At 39.9% G+C, this 27,872-nt stretch overlaps 1 protein-coding gene across 3 annotated transcripts in view; it reads left to right on the top strand.

Annotated features, from left to right (window-relative positions):
• KIZ (kizuna centrosomal protein) overlaps nucleotides 1-26,872 on the top strand; it is a 111,444-nt gene extending 84,572 nt beyond the window's left edge. For all 3 annotated transcript variants that reach the window (XM_019491029.2, XM_019491031.2, XM_019491028.2), the window contains 3 exons: nucleotides 13,720-13,816; nucleotides 24,010-24,053; nucleotides 26,573-26,872. In XM_019491029.2, the coding sequence (XP_019346574.1) occupies nucleotides 13,720-13,816; nucleotides 24,010-24,053; nucleotides 26,573-26,676 (245 nt within the window). In that variant the 3' untranslated portion in view covers nucleotides 26,677-26,872. The remainder of the gene's footprint in view (nucleotides 1-13,719; nucleotides 13,817-24,009; nucleotides 24,054-26,572) is intronic.
• The last annotated feature ends 1,000 nt before the right edge of the window (nucleotides 26,873-27,872 follow it).

The raw sequence follows: 27,872 nt of genomic DNA, 5'->3' as shown, positions 1-27,872 counted from the left end.
TTCACTCTCCCTTTCAGCATCCACTCTCTGCCGCTGTGTGACACAGGATGTTGGGCAAGATGGGCTTGTGGTCTGACCCAGTAAATGGCAGTTTTTATGTATGTTCTTAAGCTCAACAAGTGTCTGCATGAAATGCCTACTTGAAGCAGGATTGCTGTGACTATCCGTCCCTTCTTTGTTGAGTTTGATGGAGGAGTGTTGAAAAATATCTCTCTCCCCTTGTCCTTGCTATCAGTGGGGAAAAATTTAGTTTGGAGATGCTTCCAGTTTTATCTCTTGCACCCCGCACAAGTGCTTTGTCAAGGCAGCTACAGTCCAAAGGAGAATCAGCTGAACTCTTAAAATCTTGAACTTAGATGCTGGGATTTTTGGTTCTTTGTGAAGCATACCAAAGTTGTGAAATGCAAAGATTATCAAATCCGTTGTTTGGTTTTACTGTTTGAAAGACTCATTTGTATCTTAGGAGCTATCTGCAGCTCATACTGAAGAGTCAGAAATGTTAAATTTTTAGCAAAGGTAGTAGCTTCTCTCCCTACAATGTGTTCATGTCTTAGATTTAAATAGATGTTAACCATAGTATAAAGAGTTTGATGGGAAAAAAAGACCCATCTGTTCCAGTCATCAAGTTCCACGTGTTTGGCATGTTTGAATTTCAATGTCTTTCTGTTCTCCAGGTCTCTTTATAGTCTTTGTGAAAAAAATAGCAGGCCAAACTTGACCTCCTAATATAAAAATACACATGAACAAAACTTAGGCCACATTTGTGTGTGGGCTGGGAGTGATCCGGGCCCTTTTGTGCATGTGGGCCGTGGCCAGCAGCCCGGGCACGCGGGGTCGGAGAAGACCAGGGCGAGCTAGAATTAGTCATGGACGCGTAATGGTTGATTTAAAGATTGTTTATTTACACCCAAGGTGGTCGTGGTGTAGGCTGGACAGTTTTCCAGGCACAGCTCCGCTTAAATCCTCATTTGAGGATTACGACAAATTCGCTCTCTCCAATGGAGTTGTTGAAGCTTCGTGGGTTCGTTTCTTTTGTATTCGCTCTCTCCAATGGAGTTGTTGAAGCTCCGTGGGTTCTTCTGTTTCTCGTGCAGGAAGGGATACGTCTAGGAATCTATCGGCGATGGGGAGAGGCCAGAGGCTGGTCAGGCCCCTGTTGCCTTTTAAGAAATACGTTGCGTCCGTAAGGATCCGCAGCGCTTAGAGATCTTCACGCAAGGCGAAGGTTTCTCTCTCACTCCGATTTCTCTCCCTCCGATTTCTCTCCAACTTGGGTGGAAACCACCCAAGCTCCTTATACGGCTAGCAAGCCAATCGCTAGCCTCCACGTGTGCATATTTTAGAACTAGCCAATAATGTGGCTCGAATTCTCATACAAATGACGGGAACTCTTTGCACCGAGCATTTCTTAGATGCAAAAGAAATGCACCATGCAAAGAAAGCTACAAATTGGCGGGAAATTCTCCGTTGCACCGGGGTTCTCTTCTGCAGCAGAAAACTCTACTGTGCAAAGAAGCTGCAATTTAGCGGGAAAATAATTTAGCAGTGCCAAAGCACACACAAAACAAAAATCACAACTTTGGGTTGTGACAATTTGTACATCATAAAGAAACATGAAAGGGCATGAATCCAATTCTGTTTTCCTTTTAAGGTCACCTTTAATGAGCTAGTTGCCCTGTCAACACTTTTCTCAAGCCTACATATCTTCCTTGGAGAAGTCCCTTTTGAACTTGAAGTTAAAAGGTTCTTGCAGCTCCACTTGGAGTGTATTAATAAAGGCATTAATAAATTTACTCAACTTTTTCACTTGATTTGACATCTGTTTATTAGGAACTGCTGTTATAGAAAGATTCACGTGTAAATGACTGTCTGATTGTGACCTCTTATTGTTTTGATCTGGTAGGCCTGCAGTAGGACGGTCATATCTGTGTCATCTAATGTGGACAAACTTTGGCTTCCAGCATCCCAAAAGTTTCCATTCACAATCTGTGTGAGGCAATTGTTCTTCCTGCTACATAGAGGAAACACTGGATATACTGTTAGTTGTGACTTCTGGGCAAGTGTTTGTGTTTGGAGCCTCACGTGATGCTGAACTTCTAAAAGTCATCTTCCTAGACTTTTTCTTCCCTGCCTGTTAGCATTTTTTTGAAGGTTTTAATGTTTTTTGCTCTTAAAAGGAGTATGTGCTTTTAGGATTTGACTGCTAATGCTTCTGATTATAGTGAGATCTCATTCCTGTCTTCCTTAAATCAAGAATACTTTCAGTTTGTTTTATTGAGCATTTAGGTGCCTTTGGACATTGTTGATTTCAGAGTTTAACTAGTGTTCTAATTCTAAGATTTTTCAACTATTTTTTTCTCCAGAAAGTGAATTCTGAGATTATAGTATATTTTTGAAAAGGGGAAATTATTTATCTGTAACCTTGCTGATTTGATGTTATGTGTATCTTTATAGAAATGGAATTGAGTTCTCATAAAATGGTCCAAGGTTGACAGCTTTCAGATTTGCTCACAAAGTCAGTAGAATACAAGTACTCACTGGGAACGTCACCCGTAGCAATTTTTAGGGTAATTAATGCTTGTCTTAACAGTTCTTTGGAAACTACTTGAAAGTGCAGTAATTGGTAGCGGTTGTAGTGGTGAAAGTTATTAAAGGGTCTGAGTTCCTCTGACTAGAGACCATCTTTTATTTTATGTTCCTTGGACCATTTATTAATATTTACTATAATATAAATAATGACTTCATTAGGACAAGCTGACGTGTGAAATTTGCAGTATTACATTTTTCTTCATAATTAATTTCAAGAAATTGTTAACTTTGAAGCCTGGTGACAACTGAAATATCAGAATTGCTAACTTTTATTGTTGATAAAAGCATACAATGAGAGGAGAAAGGTAATTGTATCATAGAGATTCTTTGTGAGTGGAATCTCATTTGGGTGTCTCAAGTAGAGATTGGTATGTGGACAAAGCTCATAGAAACAAAGTGCATTTTTCTCTCTCATTTATTTATAGAGAATAGTCCTACCCATTTTCGGCATTCAGTTTTCTTTTAGTCTCCTTTTATCTAATAGGTGCCCTTTCCTCTGGTTGATCTTCTCTGCATCCCTTTTTGTTTGAATTCATCTCCCATGAAGATGGATCACAAGGACTATATGTAGTATTCCAGATGTGATCTCCCCAATGTTAATACTTCTCTGTCTCTACTGGAAATGCTTTACCTGATATATCCTACAATTTAATTTACCATTTTTATACCTGCATCACAAGGGTAGTTCATTATCATTCTTTGATCAATCAGTATACCACAGTCTGTCTCCTTATTTGTTTCCAACTGATGAGGTCTCAATTTGCACCAGAAGTTGCAGTTAATTCTCGAAATGTGGAGGCCCTTTCACTTTTGACTATTCAATTTTGTCCTATTTCTAATACTCCATTTCTTAAGAACATCCAAGTGTTTCTATATAAGGATCTCATTTTCCCTGGTACTAATAATGCCGCTCAACTTGGTGTCATTAGCATATCCCTACTTTTTGTGCCATTACTGAAAATACTAAAGATCGATCCTAAAACAGTTCTTTAAATTCCACTAGTAATCTCCCTCTAACTTGATTATTCCCCTTTCAAACACAAGCTCTTGTTTCCCTTTTTCCTCTTCCTTCACCATCTTACAGTTCCTACACAAATCCCCACCTTTCCAATTTAATTTCCCATAACAGAGGCTATATAGAAGTTCGGGTGGTTGGATCTGCTGCATTCCCTTGGTCCAGAATACCGGCATCTTATTCAAGAAAGAGATTGTGTTAGTCAGCCATGATTACCTTTGTTGTAGTCTTTTACAAAGTAGTTCAGTAGTATTTATCTACATTTCACAGATGACAAGGATGAGGCATGGGATTGAAGCAACCTGCCTAAGGTCACCTGCCAGGCCAGGGGTAGTCTAAAGTAGAACATCAGTGTCCTCAGTTGAGTACAGCACTTTGTCCACTAGATCACACTGCCTCTATATGTGTCATAAATTACTCTGTCAAGGTAGCCTAACATTTTCCATCCTAAAACTTTATTTTCAGTTTGCTTTATAATTTGACAAAATTTAACAGTTTGGGTAGAAATTTCCATGCTGTGAGATTTTTTTTTTTTCTAGCTTTAATTTTAGGCCAGAATGATTCTGCCATTTTTGAGAATGCAGTTTGGAAAAATAAGCTGCTTTGTCATGCTAAAAATTTTTTACAGCCATATCACTCAGAAACTCTAGAGCTCCCCATATTTGGGAGCTGGGTCTTGAGAATTTGTGGACATTGAGTAGAGACCCAGATGCCTGGACAAGGGGCAAATATAGTGTCCATCTTCAAGAAAGAGAAGAAGGAGGTCATAGAGCAGGTCCTCAAGAAATCCATTTTGAAGCACTCAGGAACAGCAAGCATGGATTCACCAAGAGCAGTTCACACCTGACCAAGGGGAAGATTGAGGGGAAATGTGATCACAGTCTTTAAATGCCTGAAGGATGATTATAGAGAGGATGGAGATGGGCTCTTGTCTGTGGCTGTAGGGAACAGGATTAGGGGCAATGGCCTCTAGCTGCAGCAGAGACTATTTAGATTGGAGATTAGGAGGAACTTTCATACTATGAGGATGGGCAAGCGTTGGAACAGGCTACTTAGAGAAGCTGTAGATTCTCCATCCTTGGAAGTTTTCAAGAGCAGGTTAGAAAAGATACTTGACTTGGATGGTTTAGTCAGGGCGAATCCTACCTTGAGCAGGGAGCTGGACTACCTGCTCTTGCAAAGTCCCTTCCAGCCCTACTTTCCTATGATCCTGTGAAATACATCAAGGAAGTGTCCTTTTGTGTTGTGAATGTGCCTCCCTTCTGTGAAGACACAGTTTGGGGAGGACTAGGCAAAACAGTGGAAGTTGGTCTGGACTGATCAATAGGTCTGTGACTGCTTGGCACACTCCTCCACCGTTTGGAATGGAAGATCCTCAGGTTTCATGATTCCTCTGCTTTCCACCAGCAGTGTGCACATGTCATCTTCCTTCAGTGCTTGTCCAGAGAGAAAATGATAAACTCCTACTCCTACCAGACACTTCCTTAGTTTGAGTAGCAGAGATCTGTGAGGTAGATTTGAAGGTTCTGATTTGGTGATGAGCCATGCAGGTGTCAGTATGATGCCACATGCTGGAATTTGGGTTTATTTTAGTTTGCCTGTTAAAAGAACAGGAAATTACATGTGCGCAGATGCACACACAAATGGAGGAACATGCGCACTATTGAAAAGAACATAATTCAGATTGCAGTGTCAGACACTCAAAAATGCTCTGTATGGCCATAATTTAATCCCCACAGACATTTTTCCCCCCGTAGGACCTAGACTCATTCAGTTTGTGTGTGTGTGCGTGCATGCTCGTGCGTGTGTGTGTGTGTGTGTGTATGTATGTGTGTGAATGGATAGAAGCAGTGCTTAACATGCAGAAATTCTACATGGCCCTTTTAGCTAGAATATTAAAAAATGAACAGGAGAAATTTGTATATTGCAGGTATAGTAGGAACTTGCTTATCTTTTTTTCTGCAGAGAATTCTAAGTAAGAAACTACATTTTCCCTCACAGTGGGGGCATGATCGTTATATTTTCTTTAACTGGTGTCCTTGTGCTTCTGATTCTACTGAAATAGACTTTGGAACATATGTCATAAAGTTGAAAGCACATAGCATACTCATACATCTTTTTCCAGTTTTTGTACTAGTACAGTATGTCAAAGATAATTTCTGCTGCTCGGTACTGTGTATTCATCATGGTTTGTTTTTAACTGTGTGGTATTTTTCCTGGAACTGATGATTATTTAAGGAAAATATTGCATCCATTTTGTTAAGAACAGAACATAAGTCTTCATGAAGAAAATACTTTGACAGATGCAAAGTGGGAAGTCAATTTGGCGAAAACCATGGAGTTTTTTAAATTTATTACCAGTATTTTAGATTAGAATGCTGAATTGGGGGAATAATATGGAGGGAAATGGCCTTACAGAAGTCCATGTCATTGGCTTACAAACCACGATTGAGCTGTTAGATTGTTTGTCTTTTGTTATGAATGCCCAAGTTTAAACTTAAAGGTCCAGTTTGATCAGGATGCCTCAGTTATAACTTCACAGTTTACTCTGGATATTCTGGTTGGGTAACTGCACACATAGATGATAGGTTTGTATGTACAAAACTCCTGTGCTCAGAAATTTGTTTGCAATGGTTGATGGATAGCAGTGATGTTAGGTTAGGACTTTCAGAAGTTAGTTCTGCCCCACCATTCTTTTGCTACTGGGAACCAGTGGTTGATATGCCACTGAAACACTGCCACAATTGGAATTTACTCTGCTTTTCTTATTTTTCCTTTTTAATTTCACACAGCTCTTTCCCAGAGGCCAGTTTTAAAGGTTAGATGTCTGGGAGCAATCAGCAGGCTTGACCCAAAACCCTCCATAATTGCTGGTGGGTTTTGACTGTATGTGCAGTTAGCTGTTTCCTCATTGTATGTAAATACACATTTCAGAAAGAAGGTCTAAAAGCAGCACCAGTAAGAATTCATTGAATAGTTCAGCAGCCACAGCAGAAGACTGAGGAACACTCTTAATGTGTACTTAAAGAATAGTTATGAAAAGTTGCAGTCCCTTGCCTGCTATTTTTAAGTCAGAGCTTGTCATTGCTGTGAGTCTTCCTCCTTCAGTGCATGTTGAATTAGTCTACAGATTAATTTACAAGAGTTTATATTTTTAGTGAAGTAAAATAAAGAATAAAATTTAAATCTCTTATTCCAAAATCAACATATAGTAATGATTTCATACTCTTTTTTTGTTATAGCTGTTCAGTATAGCTGTTCTCTGATTTTCAGTATACAGTTGTCTTAATCAGTGCCACAGACAGCCGGTATGTGTGGCATACAGCAGGTGAGGAAGGGAACAGCCAGCATAGCAGCAGATAGGGCAAGAAGTAGAAGGCAGAGCAGGAAATCAGGCAGGAAGCACAGAGCAGGAGGCAGAAACCAGAGCAGGAAATTGGGCAGGGAGCATAGAGGAGGGAACAGAAAGCAGAGCAGATCTAGCAAAGGAAAGGGATTGGAGTGGCACCTGGGGAGGGGACAGGGCAAATTTGTAGCATTCCTGCCAAAAAAGTGGTTCCCCCCAGCCCTAATCAGTATGCTTTGCTGTACTCTAATGCTCATCATCCCCTTTTTGCAAAGCTTATGGATTTCTATTTCTCCCTCAGAAAACAGTTAGTGCAAGTCACATTACCCTGCTTATTGTAGAAAAGTAATCGTCTCCTGTATTACATCTGCAGTGATGAAAGCCTCCTGGGGCAGTCTAAAGCAGTTTATTTACCATTATCTTGGTAAGAAATGAATGACTGGGCAATATACATACCCATTTTAAACCTTTAGACTTCTTTTTAATCCATCACAAAATATATACTGTTCTTTTCCCCCCTGTATAAATGCCTCGGCTTGTTAGCTTATAAACTGATGTTGGCATACAAACTGTGGGGCTGGCATGCAGCATCGTTAACATCAATTGCATAATGAGCAAGAAGGGAGTACCACTGTGTGAGGACAGCTGTTGCTGCTGTCCTCTGCATCTTCCTTCAGCAGCTCACCCTCCTTCTACCTTTCCTTGCAAGAAAATGGGCATGCCCTGAGGAGCAGCAATGAGGCCCATCCATAGCCTTTCACAAGCCCCAAGATTCCAATTAGCCCTACCACAAAGAGCTCCTTCAGTGCTTCCACACCAGTTGCATGTAGAGAGGATGGGGTTGCAGTTGAAGAGGTTTTGGCTGCTGTTTGTAATAGAGGGCACAGGCATATACAAGGAGTGAGGGGCTGATATGCTTGGAGGGGCAGTAAGCAAGCAAGACTGAGAAATATTTACCCAAATCCAAGATGACTCTGAATTTAAGATGACCCCCCATCATTTGATTCTATATATGGAAGATTAATACATTTTTTATAATTTTCCATGTATAGAGTCTAATTATTGGAGGGTTGTCTTAAATTTGTACCCTCTTCCCCCTCCACACCACTGCAATGGGGAAGGCAGTGGTAGGGGTCGGGCAGTGGTGAGAAGGAGTGTCAAACAACATGACCCTTGCTCCCTGTCCCTCTGTACCTGCCCCCCTGGAACTTGCCTCATGTGCCACTTGCACCCCCTGGCACCTGCCCTCCCCACAGTGCCTTGCCGTTTCTGCCCCCCTGCTCTCTCTCTCTACTCTTGCAGCCTCTACCCTTCTGTCCCTCTCCCAGTCACTTACCCTCTGGCTCTGGCAGGCTCCAATAGGCTCCAGCTCTGCTCTAGCCCAGGGCACAGAGCATGTATTTGCTTTAGTCCCAGCCTAGCCTGGTAGCAGCAGTGACAGTGGCAGCTTTGGCCTGGGCTCTGGGCTGCAGGGGGCAGGTGGTGGTGGGGAGTGGGACAGGCAGTGGCTCTGGCCCTGACCCACCCCATCCCCCTGCTCAATTTGAAGATGAGGGACTTGTTCCTCCATGTTAAATGGAGGGGGAGACCTTGTCTTGGAATCAAGTAAATACAGTAGGTGTATACATCTACAGGGACAGGAAGAGAGGAGAATGGAGGAAAATGGAGATTAAATATCTTTTAAAAAATGTTGAGAAGGGCCAACCAGGCATAAGGAGAAACAAACTGAAAAAGGAAGAAGGGAGAAAAATAGGAGCAAGTTGAAGGGAACACTGAATGTATTTCTTGTTTCCACTCCCTTTCTAAATGTGTCCTTCTGATGTGCACTGGAGATCTCCCACTGCACAGTTTTCCACTCCCCCATGTGGAGGAAAGGAGAGGATTATGTCAGCCACTTTCATAACAGCATTCCCCTTCCTGGGCAGTGTGAGTACAGGATCTGCCAATGGGGAGAGGGCAAGCAATCAGTAGGGTAAAGCTTGAAGGGCTTGCCCTCTGTTCTCCCACTAAGATAAGAGTGTGCTACTAAAAAAGTTTCTAAGCTTCACAGTCTTTCCCACTTTAAAGGAGGATGCCAGGGCAACCACCAGTTGAGGAGGTGCTGATAAATGTAGATCTGTTGGTGCAGTCATGAATAAAGGGAAGGAGCACAAGGAACCCAGTTCCAGTGACAAGGCAGAGAGACCTTGCCATACATGAACCTGTACTGTACAGGAGTCCTGGGCATCTGTGATCCTTGGGTGCTCTGTTGGAGATGACCTCCATTCCTGCCCTGCCCTGCCCTTGTTGAAGGATTCCATGTAGAAGTTTTTGCAGGGATTTTTTCCAACTCCCACCCCCCCCCCCCATTTTCTCCTTCCAAGGCTTTTTCTTTTATGAAGGGATGATTTGGGCCCTAAGCTAATACAGCATTAAAGCAGCACAGTTAAGCAATGCAAAGGCAGGAGGAGTAAAATGAATATACAGCCTTAACTCTGCCCCCTTTTGTGTATGTGCTTAATAATACCCCAGTCAGTAATTGCTTGTTACCTTAGGAACATATATTGAAGGCTGAAAAAATATGATGCTGTTTGAGAGAGAGCTCCCCAATTACCTGAATAAGGACAGCATTATCATGAGTACGTGCAGAAAGAAAGGGGCTGTTAGATTTTTGTTTCTAGATTTTACCGTTCTTGGCATTTGGATGCTGTTCTATCTCAGGATTGTACCAGAATAACTTTTGCATATAATAAGGTTATAATTTCATTGAGGGATTTTGGAGCGTGAAACCAGTAGTATACTAGAATGGAAGTTTTAGCATTAGCGAACAGTACAGAATTTGGCTTTCATCAGTGTGTTTTATACTTTCCCAAAGCTTGCTTTACAGTTCCCAAGCTGTTTTACAGCTTAAATTAGATACCTGTTATGGCAGTGACTGTGCTAGAAAATATAACAGCCTTTATGTTCTTAGCAATAGCTCTGATGTAGCCTTAGATATGATGACCTGTTTTACTGAGGAATTGTGGTTGCCAAGCTTTGAATATTTTCCAAGGGACAGTGTTGAGATAGAACATAGTTGTATAAGGAATACAAAAAATAGGTCCTTTTCAGGCTGTTCTTAGAAATTTGCTTTCCAAAGAGATCACACATTTCCTAAATTTCTCATTTTTTGTCCCCTGTGTTGCACCGCTGGCTCATATTTTGTCAGCGATGAAACAGTGCATAAACATAGTATTTATTTACATTTTGATAAAATCAGTAAGCTAGGGATGAAGACTCCTTTGTATGAGGACCTGTATGCTTACAATAAAAACATAAATATTTTGTTTTCCCCTGTAGCCTACAATAGTGGCATATTAAGAGAGGCAGGTGAATTTAACAAACAGGTAGGGGAAGACAAGGTAAGAACAAAATGATCATGTTTAGTATAATCATAACAGTCACAGCATACCAACTGTTTAGCCACTGTCAAGTGTTTTGTAGGCATCACAGCAGAGATGTGTTTTTAAGGGGGGGGCTTTAAAGGAAGATAAGTTAGTGGATTTATGGTTTCTTAAAGGGATCTCCCATTTATAAGGGGCAGTGTGGAAGGAAGTGCAAAGATGCTTGAGGAATATGATTGGGCTAATTGGCGATGAAGGCTGGTATTGCTAGGGCAGAAGTGGGGATTGATGGCACAGTATTGTATCAGAATTGAAAGGTAGGGCAAAGCTAAGTTATGAAGGACCTTAAAGGTGAAGGACAAGTAGCCTATGTTTGTGTTTGATGTGGTAGAGAAAGTGATGGGAGGCACGGAGTGGGTGAATAGTCTTTTTTGAGGGTGCTGAGAATGAATGTGTTGATACTGGAGCAAAGGAGGATTCAGCAATAGAGACTGGAGGCAATCAAGGGCTAGACTTGTCTTTCAGTTGTGGATAGAGGAGAGGGAGGAGGAGGAGAACGAGCAAAGGACACCTTAACTATCACTCACTCATGCGTATGTGCCTGTTCTCAAACTCTCACACACTCAGAAAGCATTTAGAAAGGTATTTTGAACCAACCTTGTAGTCATCTTTTGTGGGGGGGGCAGGTTCTAGGTTCTAATCCAAACTAGTTTAGGCAGGCAGGCATGGCATTAAGCACAAGGCCCCCATAAGCATGGTTTGTCTGAAGTAAAGAATAATGTAGGTATAGAACTGCAGTCTTCCAGCACTTAAATCTTATAAGAATGGCCAGAAAATAAATATGTTTATTCTGTCTTGTGTTGGTAATAGGAGGATGCTAATCAATACAATAATAAGTGGTCCTCTTGGGGGATCATAAGAATTCAGGCCCAATTACCTTCTATCTCCTTCATGTTCTACTCTGTAGTATTCACCCAGTGCCTGTCCAGTACATAGTTAAAGCAGGCATTCATTTCCCTCATCATTAACCTTAGGAGATGAGATGCCAGGATCTCGTTTTATTATAATTTGCTGGAAAAATGATGTTCAGAACTGTAGTTACCTTACACGGGGGCACAGTCAGTTTGAGACAGAAATCTCTTTTCCCAAAACCTACCTTCCCTGGCTGTGCATATTTCTATCACATTTTTTAGCCCTGCCTAACTATATGGGCTCACATAAATCTGAAAATCAGTGCTCAGATTCAGCTAACCAGCAGCACACCCAGTCACTTTTTTGAATATTGGCATTATCTACTATCTAGCAGCATTTTGTTTAGTTTGACACAGCTTGGAAACATACCTCTCTACTGGACACCTGTTGAAAAGGCATACCAGCCTGTGCCCACAGAAGAAATGTGTTTGAGCTGTTAGGTGCATGTGCAAAGTTCTTTGAAAGCTTGATCTTAAAAACCCTTAAAAAGTGTGCATCTTAAATTGAGACAAAGCTGAATCTTCAGTCTGTTTTTTTCATATGTCCCGTAGAAAAGCAATTCCAATAAGACTTAAAAGCATCCAGGTTGGGCTAGAATTGTTGAAGCATTTTGCTGCTGAAAGAAATATACAAATAACATGCTAAACTCACATATAGATATTTTTAAAATAAATAAAAGTCCCTGGCTTATTGATGTGTGTGGGTGCTGCTGTCTGCAGCTCAGAGCTGCTTTTGCTCTTGTATCCAGGAGCTCCTCCTTTGATCTCCCATGGGTACATGTGCCTCTCTGCATGTGTCCCTTGCAGTTTCCCTCACAGCAAAGTTTCTTTTTGTGTCACCATCTCTTTTGAAAATGGTCAGACTTTTCTCTATTAAGTGGCATACTGCTGCCACTAGAACTCCTATACTTTTAGCTCCTCTCATCTTTCCTGTGAGATTTTTTTTTTCTTTCGGCCTCTTCTTTGGAAATGTCTGACATGTTCTGATCACAGTTTGTGTGTATGAAATCTACAGATTAGTGTGTATAATTCAGGTTACAGAAACTGTCTCATTGTAAAATATATGCAGGTTATAGGGTGGAAAGTTGTCTGTGGTTTAGAAATGATATGTTATTATTTTAAGGAAAATATGAAGTTGGTAAGAGTTTAATTTTTTAAAATATTTTCAGTTGAATCTCATACACACCTGGTTTTAAGGTCTAATTCTCACATAGTTGAGAATCATGCTATCCAATTTGGAAGTAATCCAGAAAATGTATTATGTTGGAAATGAATGAGTATACAATGTATGCATGTTACAGCTCAGAGGTAAAGTAAGATGCATACAGAAGAAAGCAAACAGATGATAAAAAAGTAAATGAATAGATTTTTAGATATTTATCATGCATGAAATGGTTTTAGAGCCTGAAATTTGGCTGTATTTGAAAGGCAACAATGTTAAGCAGGACTAACATAAAACAGCCAAGAATTGTAGCTTTCTGAAAAATGAGACAATTAAAAAATATCTAGGAGACAATATCACTACCCAGTAAACAACATGAGCAAGAATTTCAGAAAAGGCACAAGGAAACAATTGAAGAAATAGATATAAGACTAAGATTTTGCTTAAGTTGAACAGTTGAACAGAATCTCCAAACTCCCAGGTTTGTAAAATAAAGAAAAGATATACAAAGAAAAGTAAACATTAAATGTTCTACTCCTGTGCCATTGTTCTGCAGGTTCATTTTGTTTGCCTTAAGGAGATTTGGGTATTTTACTGTGCTCTTGCTCCTACCAGGCCACAAGTATTTTAAATAAATAAATAAATAAATCTAAAACTCAACCAAATGGAAGAGTACTGAAGTATACAAGTCAAGTACTTTTTCTCCATGTTGACACTTGTTAGGACTGATTTAGAACCCCTTTTGGCTCAAGTTGGATTGGCACATGCAGGTTTTAAAGATAATTCCTTATCATTATAGCTGGTAGTTTTTAGATTAGAGTTGTTGTTTTTTTTTTTAATTTGTTTCACAAATAAAGTACATTATCATCAGAGTCCTGATTAACATCATTTGTAGCCTGTGAGAATAACCCTGCCAAGGAAAGGGGGAGTAAATTTGCTAGTTCATAAAAAAAAAAAAAAAAAAAATTGTTGTGGGGGAGCATCTGTTTCCCAAGTTGGTGTCCATTTTTGTACATTTAAAAATATTCCCTCAAAAATTGTATCTTGATATTCCTTTCTTGTGATTTATATTGTCAGGAAACAATAAAATCTCATTGCAAACCCTGATTTTTACATTGTACTTAAGAATTTTTATTCAGGTTTCAGAATAAAAAACATCTTTCTTGTTTTTTTCCTTCTTTACTTAAGCAATGTTGATTTTTGTAAGTGAGAACTTACTGCATGGCTGCGTGTTAGATGTTTGCTCTGTTTACATTTGGCATTTATGCTTGTAGGTTTGAATATTGGAAACAGAGAGAAGACAGAGAGAAGCAACAAAATCAGTTCAGAAGCTAGTTTTTCATCTAGTGATGGAAGAAGTCCTTTATCAAGGTAAAGTCATTAAAGCGTTTCTTTTTGGCCTTAATAGAAGAATGCCACCAAGTGAATAAAACTCTTTGAATATGTTATTTTATGTGACTTAAACAAGGGTTAAGGTTCCTGTTTGTGTTTATGTAATATAACAACTTAAACTTTAGTACACCTTAGAAAATATTTGCACCCAAGCCAGGTATTGTTTTGCAGCTGTTGTTTTCTCATTTTAAGACTCAATTGACATCTCAGTGAACCACAAATTAGCGTGTACAGCTGCTCTCAGTAGGGCTACTTAGAGACCAGACAATAGAAGTTGTCAGGAAAAGGACAGGCATAAAACATAAAGTCTTGAAGAAATAAAGTGGTGTGTTTCTTCATGTTGATGTATCTGAAATGTAAACTAGTTGTAGCTCAATACGTATTTTTGTATTTTTCTTTAAAGTATTTGCCACTAAAGTATTTGCTACTTTTGTCTTGTTTTACTTTCAAACTGAGTACATTTAATTAATGGCCTTGCATTTTCCTAAAGGGTGCAATTTATCTTTTTACATTTGTTAAACTGCAGCACTTTTTTCTATCCTTTAGAACAGTGTTGTGTTAGATGTTACTTGTATTTGTAATCAGCATGCAATACTAATCAAACAGTGGCAATAAGATTAGTGGTCAAGGAGGAGTAGAAAATACAATATACAGTAGTATAATCATCTTATGAAATTTTAGCTTGGGTTTAGATTGTTATCTGGATGCTTATTAAAACATCATAGTAAGTGGGTTCTGCTGTTATCTGGTTCCCTTCCTGAAAACTGCCATTTATGACATTGATAAAATACTTCTAAGTATTTAGATAATTATTTGACCCTATCTACATTTATAGCATGCTTGTTCTTTTTTTCTTCTCTTTTACTTTTTAACATTCCTGATGACGTTTATTGGTAAAGTGTTAATTGTGTTGTTGGAAATTAAACCAATTGTGCCAGAAATGTTAATGTTATATTTTGCACTGATTTATATTTTATTTTAAAAGCCACAGTATTTTCTCTAACTCTTGTCTAATAAATTTAATGTGAATTAGGTAATAAATTACACATTTATAACGTTAAAATTATATTTATCTAAAATAAAACTATAGATTTTTTATTACTTCAATTTCCATTTTTTGTAACTTAATTTATTCCTGGGAGAAGGATTCCATAAGAAAATTAATTCTAATATGATGAAATGCAGAGGCATTCTTACAAATATATATGTTTTGCCAGATTTTGCTCTCATTGACTTCAGTGTGGGAAGGATCAGGCCCTTAATGTTGAATTTAGTAGCTTAATTCTAAAATCTGATAAGAGTATTTGAATATATTATAATGGACTATGCCAAAATATTTTGTGTGTTTATTTTACTGTTTAGCATGTTATAGTGCTTGCTTAAAATGTGTGTTGGCAGCTTTCAGCACTACTCTAAATGCTAGTCAAATGTTACAAATGGCTTAGTTTTAATTTTACCTTTTTCAATTCACATGCACACCCAGTAAATTTTGGAAACCATTTGTTGTACCTAATAATTTCATGCCTTTGGGCTCTCAGAAGCAAGCACGCTTCATACTATGGTAGATTAAGCCATTTTTAAAGGCTTATTTTTTTTTTTAAGCAACACCATAAAGTCAGTTTCCTAAATACATTAGGAATAATATGCCCTTTTAAACAGAGAGTCTATTAGTAACACTTGCCGCTGGACACTTGACATCAGTCTTACAAAGATATTTGGAAACACGAAGTAGCAAAAGTAGCATGAAAGAATGGGAAATAGAGAGCTCAGGTGGTTGCTTATTTGTGGTCGGGATGCAGCGAAATTTCTTAGAGGCTTACATTTAAGGATTCCACTTATTGCAGTCACTTCTTGTGCTTTATTGCTTTTACAAGTGGTCTTGAAACCCAGTACTTGAGAATAAACATAACGGTGTAGTACTGCTGTGGTACTTTTTAAAAATTCTTCTTTGCTCTATTTTGTCACTGAGCTGATGAGTGACCTCGAAAAAGACCCTGCTGGACCTAAATAAAAAAAAATGGCTTCCTCTGATGTCCTAGAGACAATAATTATGATGTGCCAGTTAAGCCCAAACTACAGCTGAGGGATTTTACTTTAAAGCAGAGGCTTGGGCGCAAAAATGCATTTATAGCTCTTTGTCTGGCACCTCATTATGTGTGGGCCTGATTCATTAAGTAATTGGTTTGCAGTTGTTTACATGAGTATTAAGGCTTTCTATTCAGCAGCCTTTGAGAGATACATTGTGCAAATGTTGCATGTTATGAATGCAGAATGAGGGGCAGAGGACCAGTCCTATTGGCTAAACACTGCACTCTGTTGAAAAGCAAGAGAAAGAGATTGGGTGCTGCTTTGCATAGCAATGACTTTCTTAATAAGCTTTACAGATTAATACACACAAGCTATAAAAGATGCAAAGAGATACTCTTAGCACATTTATACATGCTCATTTCACTATTATGGTACTGGAGATGGGAAGAATTGAGTTCTTTCATATTCAGTTTTTCAGTGCGGTGTCTTCAGTGCATGAGACTTAATAGAATCCGATGTTTATTGTATTATAAATCATGGGGAAGTAGGCAGATCTGCAACAGTTTATTATTAAAGATTCTTTCAATGTAAATCTTTTTCTACTATTGTATTTCCTACAGCAAAATCATTTTGTGGTTGAGTGGGGATGAAAGGCATAATGTACGAAGGAGTGAGTCTTAATAGGAAGCTGCTCTCTGAGTAAAGACCACTTGTTCCCTTTTGTTCAGAGGTGCATGCCAGAGCTTCCTCTTCTCCAACAAATATTGTCCTGTTTTACCTTAGGTATAAAACTACTTTTTCTGGATTCATTTAGTCCACCAAGAATATGCTTAAACTATCTGTGATTGCAACTTTAGCTTGAAGAGTACAATGTTGTGCAAAAGAAAAGAATGTGTTGAAGTAATATAATTACTTGGGGGAAAGGTATCATAAGTCAGGACTGAATCTCTCTGAAAGAGTGTGCAGAATACGATGTGTGTGGCATTTTGTAGTCCTGTAGCAACAGAATCAGCCAGTGGAGGTCAGTAGCATTCTAGATAATTCTGTATTTTGATGCAAGCAATTTATTTTTTTAGGCTTGTTTGCTTTGTCTCATTTGTCTCATACACTGAAGACTAAAGATACATTATAAATAGAGAGACTCAAATAAGACCATTAGTTTTTCAACATATAAAAACTGAATAAAGTATTTTCAATTTTGAGGAAATTGTATTCTGGAATAAATCCATTATGTTCCTTGTGTCCTGGTTCTCAAGCAAAATTCTCTTATTATTTCTTTGTTTATTTTAAGAAAAGAAAATTGCCTATTATAGTTCATCTCAGTTATTTTCAAGGGAAATATTTAATAGTGATCTGTCTGTAACACCTTTAAATGCCACAGTACACTGTGTTGCAGGTAATCAAATTGACCATCAGGGGGCACTCAAACTTTACTGAACTAAAACAGCTCTCAAAATTTAGTCTCGCCACTTCCTATTAATAGTTTATGTTTTTATCATACTTAATTTCAGTCTTGCTTATTTCTTGTAAATTTATTATTCATTTGTAAGGGAAAAAAAGTTCCCCAAAGTTTTAATACCAGAAGTTTGACTATTCAATATATTCATTTTCTAGAAAGATTTTCAGTAACTTGAATAATGATTCAAAGCAGTGAAAGTGAAACTATATGAGTTTATTTTTAATGATTTTTTACACTTCTAGTAATCTATGAAGAGAGGCAAACTTAAATAAATTATTGCCTAAATGAATTCTTTTCTTGTTTTGTTCCATCATAAATGTGTAGTTTTAATCTTCAAAGCACTTTGTAAAGGTACACATTAAAAATAGATTTCAGGGCTATTTCTTAACATTGTAGACTAAACAGGACAATTGCAAAATTTATTATGAGACACATTTTCTTAATCTTAACAGTTTGTTGTTATCACTTATACCAACCAGTCAGGACCATTGTTAGATAATTCATAAAACTTCTATAAAGACACCGTATATACTAGTTCTGTAAAGTTACTGAAACGTTTTCTCATGCTAGATGTTATGCTTTGTTGTTAGTCAACAGTGCAAGATGCATTTGGTGAAATTCATCGCTCCTGGCATAAAAGTAGAATAAATGGCTTGCTTTGACAGCACATATACTAAAATTGGAACTAAGCAGAGCCAGGAAGAATGAAAATCCCACATACCCAAAACTCACAGCCCTCTAGCATCCACTTTCCCTGTCTAGTCACTGCCCTTCTTGTCCCTTGCTTAGAGGTTTTGAGACCCCAAGATACAAACTTACATAAATTTGGTAGCTCACGGCTCCTATATCAGTCTCTTTAGGTCTGTCTCTGAGCTGCTCTTTGCAGTACAGAGGGGGAACATGGAGACCTTCTCTGGAACCACATCACATGTTCCCTCTGCCTAGTTTCTTCATGGGGTTTAGGTGGCATGGTAGAACTTTTATGGACCCTTGTCACCTAGATGAATTTTATCCTTTATACATCAGTTGCTAAGTTGCTACAGGCTTAGAATGTGAGAGCAAATGCTCTCTCTTTTTAATGTAACTGTCTGCTGCCAGCCTGGTAACTGGAGACAGAGTCTGGTCTTAAATGAGTGTACCCTTCTTGTCTTAAATCCTGGTATAACATGTTCTTGGAATCCTTTGTTTTAGTGTAGTCTTCTGTTCTAAATTTCAATTGGACATAGTTAATAGGAGCAAATCTCTTATCATATACCAAGAATTATATTCCCATCTATTTTTCTTTCAGTGCATTTGTCTGATTTTCCTTCAAAAACAGTAGATCAAGTGTTGCTCGCTGGTTAAAAAAAATACAGAAAAAATATTTTCATTCACTTATACTTACCTTGAACTTGCTCTTTGTTCATAGAAAAAGAATAGCCTGAGTGTGAGCAGGTTTTTATTATTATTTGCAGAGAAATAAATGATCATGCAGATGGATAGAGAGATGAACAGAAGAGATTTTGTCACAGTAGAAAGGTTGGCATTAAGTAGTCAGGCATACATTTTTATCAGTAAGCTTTTTGACATTTGTGAAAAATGATTACTTTTAGAGAAGGACCACAACTTCTCCTTCTCAGCTCATTGTTGGGAACAAATTCCTTACCTGCTATCTCTCAGTTTGAGGGTTACTAAGAAAGGCCTTGTGAAAAAGAAACAATCCTGTTTGTTTACCACATGGTATTGTGTCTCAACAATGCTTCTTCAAGATAGATGTGCACAGGCTTCAAGCTCTTTTTACAAGATTAACCAATATGCTTCTAGGCATATTTTTGTGGAGTATCAGTGTTTCTGGATCTAGGTCCTTTTCATTTATTTTTCTGATGGAACATCTTTTTTTTGTTTGTTTTCACTTGACACAGAGTATGGAGGTTCAACAAGTTCTTTACCAAAGTGATATCCAGGAGAGAAGCAAGTTTTCCAGTTTTCATTGTCATTGAAACTCTTTATTTTGATTAATTCCCTCAGTATTTACCAAACAGAATCAAGACCAGCTCTATAGAAATATCCTTTCTGGAAAAAAAAAAAGGAATTAGTTTCTGGGAGGCTTTTCACTTACTTTATATGAGAACCTTCTAGATGGGTCTCATTTTATAAAAGCAAACCTTCCAAAATGGGAGACTTGAGCTGAAAAAAATAAAAAATGAAATGATGTTTTGAAGTTAACCTGTACTTTAAAAAAAAAAATAGAACCAGGATTTATTTTATACATTTATGGAGGAAGTAGACACTTGTACAGGACTGTAGAGAATTTTATTAAGAAGATTGCTTGAAGCAAATTCTTAAAATTCTTCTCTAGAGGCTTTGTATGGTTTTGATATGCTCACTCTGCCATAAGATGATTGTCATTGTTGTACTATTGTTCCTAGCTTAAACTTTCTGGAATTCACAGAGTTTTCTGTCTTTTATTGGCAATGACTAACATTTTAACTTCAGGTGTCATTTAGAAAATAGCTTGCTTGAAAATGAATTAGACATAGCATTTTTGGAGTTGAATTCAGAGGTAATACCAGTGATCTCTCTCTCTTTTTTTTTTTTCTCCTCATCTGTCATTTCCATCTTTTAATGATGTACAGGTCTTTCTTCATACATTCATGTTTTCATACAACATTGGCCAATTGCCCGTCAAGAATGACAGGCAGGGGGTGCAGATGGGACCAGGGGCCTGCATCCAGTTCTTCCCCCCCCCACCCCCCCCTTTGGGGCCCGGCCCGCTTCCCCTTTCCCTCATTGTGCTGCAGGGCTAAGCCTGCCCTCCCCACCCTCCCCGCTGCTGTTTCAGGGCCAGGCCTGTCCCTCCTGACCTCCCTGTCATTGTTTTGGGGCCAGGCCTGCCCCCTCCAACCTCCCCACTGCTGTTTCTGGGCTGAGCTGGGCTGGGCCTGGCATGCCCCCCTCCACCCTCCCCACCGGCATTGTGGGACCAGCACCAGGACTGCCACCCCCACCTTCCCCGTCGCTGTTTCAGGGCCGGGCTGGATCACTCCCCCCCCCCCCCTCCATTTTGGGGCTGGGCCGGGCCTGGCCCTGCCCCCATCCTCCCTGCTGCCATTTTGGAGCCGGGCCCACTGCTCCCATCCCCCCACACCTCCTACATAAGTCCGGGTCTGCTGCTCCCCACCAACCACCACCACAGCGGGCCTGCTCATCCCCTCCCCCCTGCTGCCGCTGTGTCAGCCCAGGCCCACTGCTTTCCCCCCCCTACCCCATGTCAGGAGGGATTGGTGTGGGGGGGGCTCTCCTCCCCTCACAGCGTCCTGACCCCACTCCCCCCTGTGCCACTGCCACCACCTCCAAGGAGCAAGAGTGGGGGAGCAAGCTCCACTAGCCTCCACCCCATTCCATCTGCTCCATTGCCACCACCTCCAGGGAGCAGGGCAGGGGGGGAGAGGCCAGCTGTGCTGGCCTTGTGTCCCCACCATGGCAGCGCTCTGCTGCGCCACCACCTCCTGGCCATACGCTGTATTCACACTCTAATTGGTTGTTTCTGTAAGCCAATCAGAGTGCAAATAAAGTGTTATGGACAGACAGACAGACTATGGCTTATTATAATATTAGAATTCTTCAGAGTCTTACTGAATTCTACTAAGCCTTTTTCTGAAGCCCTTTTCAGTAGTAGTGTCCAATGATCTGCATCATCTAGTCCAGCAGTGCCTAAACGTTTTGCGCAGTCGGCTGGATGGACAGTGCCTGGTCTGTCTATGGGATGCATTTGGCCAGTGGTCCTGATCCAGGGCCCAGGGTGGGTGTGGTGGGGCCCCATCTAGCTGCATGGCAGAAAGGAAAGTGTGTGGCCTGGGCCCTACCCAGACCCATGGCAGGGGGGAGAGGGGCAAGGGGAGATGTGGCCTGGCTCCAACCCAGCCCCAGAGAGGTTGGGGGGGCGGGGATTTGGAAACAGGGAAGGGTGGCAGTATTGCCATTGTTCCCCCACCACCAGATTTCCTGACCCGTGGAGAGCCCTGTGGGCCAGATGCCATAGCTCCACAGGCTGCATCTGGCCCATGGGCCAGATGTTGGCCACCTTTGGCATAGAGCCAACTTTGAAGTAGAGTAAGAACTACCCTTCTGCTAGCCAAGGCAGTCATAGTTGGCAGAAAGACTCTGCGTCCAGGGCCTCCATATAGCTCTGATGATCCCTGGCTGCCGTATCTGGGACTTGAGACTTTTGGAAGCCAGTATGTTCTGCATTTGAGGTCCTTTTGGTTATGAAAGAAGACCAGATTAACCAGCAAGAGGACTGCTGGCCCAGGATTGAGGAGGAACATCCCACGGTCTTGAGATGCACACTGCATTCCTTAGTTAAAGACAAGGATCTTGGCCCAGCGGATCAACTCTGCCTTAATTTATGTAGGACTGAAACAAATGAAAAAGCTAGACACAAATTTTTCAGAAGGAACTGAACCCCAGGCTGAATTAAAAAAATCAAACCAATAAACAAAACACTTCCTCACTTAATCATAGGGCAAGTTGAAGAAGCAGACTGAGAGTAAACAGGCGAATCAGCTGCTGATTTTGCTTTACTAAATTACTTGAAGATAAATGGTTCCTTCACAATTTGTCCGTGAAGTCACTTCTCAACATGCACCTCAACAACAAGTGGCTACCTACCAACACTACATCAAGAAAAAAAAACCTGATGGTGCAGTCAGAGTTGCATCATCTGAAATATATATTTATGGCCTGGATCTGTACGGAGTTGTGCACCTGCTGAGATATGCTGCAGACTATGAAATCCTGTGAAATTAAGCAGGAATTAAGGGTATCTAGCATTTTTCAGGACAGACCATAGATGGTACTAAACAGAACACTTAAACGTATGCTGAAGACACATTAAAGTAAAAGGGCTTCAACATGCACATAACGTAAGCATTGCTGAATGGGGATGGGCATTCCCCCCACCCCGGCCCAATACATGAGTGCATTGTCGAACTGGAGACTTGGAAAGCAGAGGTGAATTCCTAACCAACCTCAGCTTTGTCAGAAAGTGGTACTTAAGGGTATCTACTTCTAGCATCTTGCAGGACAGAGCCCATAGACACTATTCAGCAGAACACTTAAAATGTGCTGAAGATGCATTAAAATAAAAGGACTTCAACATGTGCATAAAGTTAGGCATTGCTAAATAAGGATGGGCATCTCCCCCATACATAAGGGCCCTGTTGAACTGGAGACTTGGAAAAACAAAGCTGAATTTGTAACCAGCCTCATCTTTACATCTGAATGTCGTGTAATCTGATATAGTAAAATAGCTTTAAATTCATGAATGAATGTTTCAGTGTTGGATTCAGTTGGAATGGTTATAAAAGATGGTATTAATGCTCCAATATTGAAATAAATATAATTTGCATTAAACAAGTTATAAAAATAGTCTGATAGCTAAATATTTTTAAAAATGTTAAATATCAACAGACTTCTAGGGATTTTGCTAGTATGCAGCTGAAATTGATAAATGAGCTATTATACAATATATTTCTGTTACTTAAAATATAAAATGTTGTAGTCCCTTGGGTAATGAAAAAGGACACTTCCTTTCTTAAAGTTATTTTTTCTGTTGTTCATGATTTAGCTGTTAGCAAATACTTGATAGAAAGTGTAAAATAGTGAATTTTCTTCACTGGAGTATTCAGGTATTTTCTCAACATATTTTGACAGTTGGATTCTCTCTCATGGACAGATCCATGCAAGTCAGTAACTAGAATATTTGTAAAACCTCTGCTCTAATATGTTTGTGTGTGTGTATGTATGTATGTATATATGGATCTCTAATTTGTAAATGAAATATTACAAGTTTATGAAATCATGACCCAAGTGATTTTAAGAATAAGTTCTATTTCAACTGCCACAAGGGAATGAAATGGCAAGTTGACATTTGTTTATATTTTACCAGTTGGAACAGCCACATCACAGATCTCCTATTTGATCTTCCTTGTTAAGAAACAGCTGAAGCTTTATTTTTTTAGTGCTTCTCACAGGATTGTTAATATAAGAGTTAATTCTCCTACATCATTGCCCCCTGTGTGATTATTTCACAGCACCGACACAATACACACGCTACACACAAAAGATCAAAATGATTCCAGCTTGTTTGAGAGATTCAAAAGGGTCTGTGATGCTCTAGACACAAGAGCTGTCATTTAACAGAACAGAATTGCAACTGCATATGCATCAAGGTAGATCAAAGGCGGCTGAGAGGCTGCACATTTACATAGGGACATGGGTGATGCTATGGGAACCCAATAGTTAAGTTTTGAGAGTATTTTGGCAAGGAGTGAAATAAGGAGGTTTAGTGGGAGAGTGTTTGGGGGTTTTCTTTATCATCATATGTTCTAAATAGTGGAAGAATTTTATGTGCAGCAAGGACTTTCAGGGCTAGAGCCCCAGCTGGCATCAGTCACCATTGATTTCACAGAAGCTATTTGAATTTACACCATTTGAGGAACTAGCCCTGAATATCCTTGCTGTACTTTAGCTCATGTTAGAACTAAAATTGGTAAAGAAAAACTACACAAGTATTATCAAAAATAAGGGTGCAGTTCTAGGACTGATGTACTTTGTTGTCCTTAATGAAAAAGGAGCATTGGCTTCTAAACGTTTAATTCTGTAATATCTCTTCTGGCTATTTAAATGTTGCTTCATTTTATAGGACTGAAAGCAAAAGGAGAGTGATACCTGCTATAAAATCTAAAGGTGAGAAATGCATATTATGACTTTTAGAATAGATGCTCCTCTAAATGTTAACTAACTTTGTATATGGCAGCCAAAGTAATAAGTTTCTATCTTTAATAGGAAGGGACCTGGTAGAAATCCAAGTGATATGGAGATGGTATACCTGGAACTTTTTTCTTACACAGATACAAGGCGATACGTCGACTGTGGCAAATTAAAAAACAATAGAAGAAAATTTTTTTTATATAACATAATATATAAACTGTGCATCTCATTGCCACAGGGTCACACTTGGCCTAAAACCTTGATGAGATCCAAAAAGAAACTGGGTGTTTATATGGATAACAAGCGACCCTCGCCATTTGCGGGGGATACATTCTTGTACCCCCTGTGAATGACGAAATCCGTGAATGAGACATGGCTCTGGTGGTGATGGCAGGAGCCTGGCGGCAGCAAGTACAGAGCTCCAGAGGAGCTCCTGTAAGTGTATAAAGTGTATTTAAAATGCAAGTTCAGCATTCGTGAATAGTTGAAACTGCAAATGCCGAACGTGCGGATAGTGAGGGTTTCCTGTACATGCAAATAATTGATGCTAATGGAGTTACTAATACAAATAAAAAGCAGTGTTGGGGACCCTGAGTTTTGTCTTGAGTCCACGCTTAGTGTCTGTGTAGTCCCAAACAGTAGAGCATGTATTTTGAAAGTAGGAGAATGTGATATTTTAGGGATATTATTGATGATTCTTGTTTCAATGTGCTCTGAAGTCCCTTGTCACTGCTAGCTAGGGACTCCCATACAAGGGAGCAGAAAGGGCACAACTTTCAATGTGTGGAGTTTCTCTGTATTTATTTGGTCTGGAGAGCAAGGGGCTTGTGATTTGCCTTCATTTGGCAGCTGCTGCGCAAGAGGGGAGTGTTCAAACCCATGGATTCTGGAGTAGAAGATGGAGGAAGCAGCCTGCTGGATTTGTGGATATTAGAGTTAAATGGTTTTCATTTTTAAATGTTGGCAAAAGCACAAAGAATACTAAGGGCTTTTATTTTCAGGAGAATTGGAGTTGGAAGTAAATTTGTATGGAAAGCTGCTTTTCTCACCACTTCTTCTCCAGTCCCCCTAGACCAGCAGATTTCAAATTGTAGGGTTCATCCCCCTGAGGGGCATGAAGAAACGTTATGGGTGGGGGCACAGCACAGGGGGGCGCAAGCAAGAAGTTTGCAAGGAGCCAGCATCACTACAGCCTCACAGGAGGATGCGAGGGCAGGGAGCCCCAGGTAGGTTCTGCCAGCAGGCTGCTGCACCTCCAGGAGCCCAGCACAGTGGGTGTGCAGCCTAGAGCTGCAGCAGGACCAAGGCAGGAGACATTGGAGCCAAGATAGGTGGAACACATCCTGCCGAGCGGAGCCGAGCCATGGTGGCTGCTAGAATGAGGGGTGCCCTGTGCTTGGCTGTGCTGCTCCTCTGAGATGAAGTGGGTAGATGGGGGAGTGCAAACAAAATTGTAACTCAAAGAGGGGCTCAGCTTAAAAAGTATGAACATCGCTACCATAGACATTCATGGTATGGTTGTTGTGCTGGCTTCTGACGACAGACACCCACCCCACAGGAAGCTGTCTAGAGTAGAGGTCTGGCCCAGGGAGCACACACATGGTAGGATGGATGTGGTGAGATGGGGGTGAAGGTGGTAGAGCCTGGATGTGAACCCATTAGGGCTCTTGTAGAGCTGGGACTTCCATGGGATTTGGGAGAAGAGCAGAGCATACCATGAAACTTGGCATACTTCTCATTTCTGTGCTGCTCCTTACGCAGCAGTGCTTTGCTGGTATAGGCTGTTCTCTAGGCTAGGATTAACATTCTCAGTATCAGGAGTGCCAGCATTTGCCCTGGTGTCATTTCCTAGCTCTTTTTTAGTATCCCTTTTACCTTCTTGTGTATAGTTTCGAAAAATAAATCTATCAGTGCTCTTTTTCAGTTAAATACCTGTATCCAGCCCAGCATTCATGAACAACTTTCTTTTCAGAATTTAAAATGAATCTCTATTTGATGTAAGATGCTTGCTACACTTGGTAATTACCAAATGCTTGTATTTAAATTGTATTACTCTTGTATAAATAAGCAAAGTCGATTCTTTGTGATGTCACTGTCATTTTGTGCCAGCTCTGTGAGGTCAGAGTATGATTGTGACTTCACTTCAGAATCAGGTAGAGGAAGGGAATATAACAGATAAATCTCTTAATTCAGCAGATGGTTAAATAAATTGCTTTGAGTGAAAATGTTCTGTCAAACTACCTTGAGAAACAATAAAGTAGGGCTTCTAAATCAATGCGTAGTATTTCTGCACAACAATCCAATTAACAGAGAACAAGACCTGTGGGCAGCATATTGTTTTGGAAATTCATCCCTACAAGTTGTGTAGTTTCCAGACTGTTCTTGTCTGTCCTCATTCTAATCCACTGCATTTAGATACTTTAAAGGATGCAAAAATAGCATGTATATGTGGTTGGAGGTTTTGATTAATTAGTTATTCTGATTTTTATCCCTAGCTTTCTGGGGTGAGTCTGATGACAGCAACTCAGAAATTGAAGCTGCTTTGCGTCCGCAGGCCCAAAACACGCATGCAGATGAATTTGATGACTTCTATGACTAAGACATTAAGACTTGTGGAAAAAATGAAGGAAGTGAATTGTATTTGTTTTGATATTTGGCTTGATATTCCTGTAATGTGTAGCATATCTTCTTGGTATTTAGATTTTAGTTTGGCAGTACAAATGTTGGCAATAAAGTATAAAGTCTTTATTTCCTTGGATATATGTTTTCTATTAAACTGATGTTTTAAGAATTTATTTTAAGTTCTAAGTATTTCCTTTTCTCAAGTCCACTTATACTTTTAAAAGAGTGTCAGTAGATAAGCAAAAGCATGTCTTAGCTTGATGGTGTTCCCAAAAGACAAATCCAAGCAGAGACGGGTCCTTGACTGTCCATTTGCTGTTAGGACCTGGCAATTAATATGAATCCGTGGAGCAGTATTACTCTAAATGTCTAGGGCGTTCTTTGAGGTAATGCATTTTTTCCAGGGGCAGTAGGGCAGTTCATATTATACCATATCTCTTCTCACTCTGGATGCATCAGCAGCATCCTTTCTAGTGCATATCTCTGACCCTCTTCCCCTGCTCCCAAGGTCCTTGGTCCATGTGCAAACACATACAAGAAGGTACATGATTTTCTATTATAAGATTCATGAAAAGCCTGCTCACACATCAGGATTTGCAGCTGGGTTTTCTGTGTTGAACGCTAATCACTTCATCACTAAGCCAGCCTTCCTACCTCAGCACTTCCCTTAAATCCATAACTCAGAAACTCAGAAAGTTCCAGGATATGGGAAGATGGGGATCTGTTTTTGGAACTGGTACTTCTCTAGTTTTCTGGTCCAAAAGGGGGAATTTTGGCACCTGGTAGCATTTGGTAGTATCTTATGAGTCCCAAAATGGGTTCTTGAAAACTGGCTGATATTGGGTATGTTCTGAGGAGGAGGATAGACTTCCTCATGGGAGGTGGTTCTGGCAGTCTATCAGTAGGGGTTGTAAGTGCTCCTGGGCAAGTACCACTTTCCAAATTATATGTGGGGACTTGGATTTATTGCAGCAGCTCTAGAATGTTTTGGTCCATGAACACACTAAACTGAATGGGAAGGAAGTTGAGTATTGTGCCATCTGGAAGGATTGCCCTGATTATGGATGTTCTTTCTTCAGGAGTATATTCCTAGATCTTTAAATTGGGCAGAGCTGTTCACAAAATGATGAACTATCTGGGATTTAGATAGTGAAAAGGCAGAGAAGGGGGAGG

The sequence above is a fragment of the Alligator mississippiensis genome, chromosome 1, assembly GCF_030867095.1.
Source record: "Alligator mississippiensis isolate rAllMis1 chromosome 1, rAllMis1, whole genome shotgun sequence".
NCBI classification, from domain to species: domain Eukaryota; kingdom Metazoa; phylum Chordata; order Crocodylia; family Alligatoridae; genus Alligator; species Alligator mississippiensis.
Note: the sequence above shows the minus strand (reverse complement) of the source record. Positions and strands in the feature narration are given on the sequence as shown.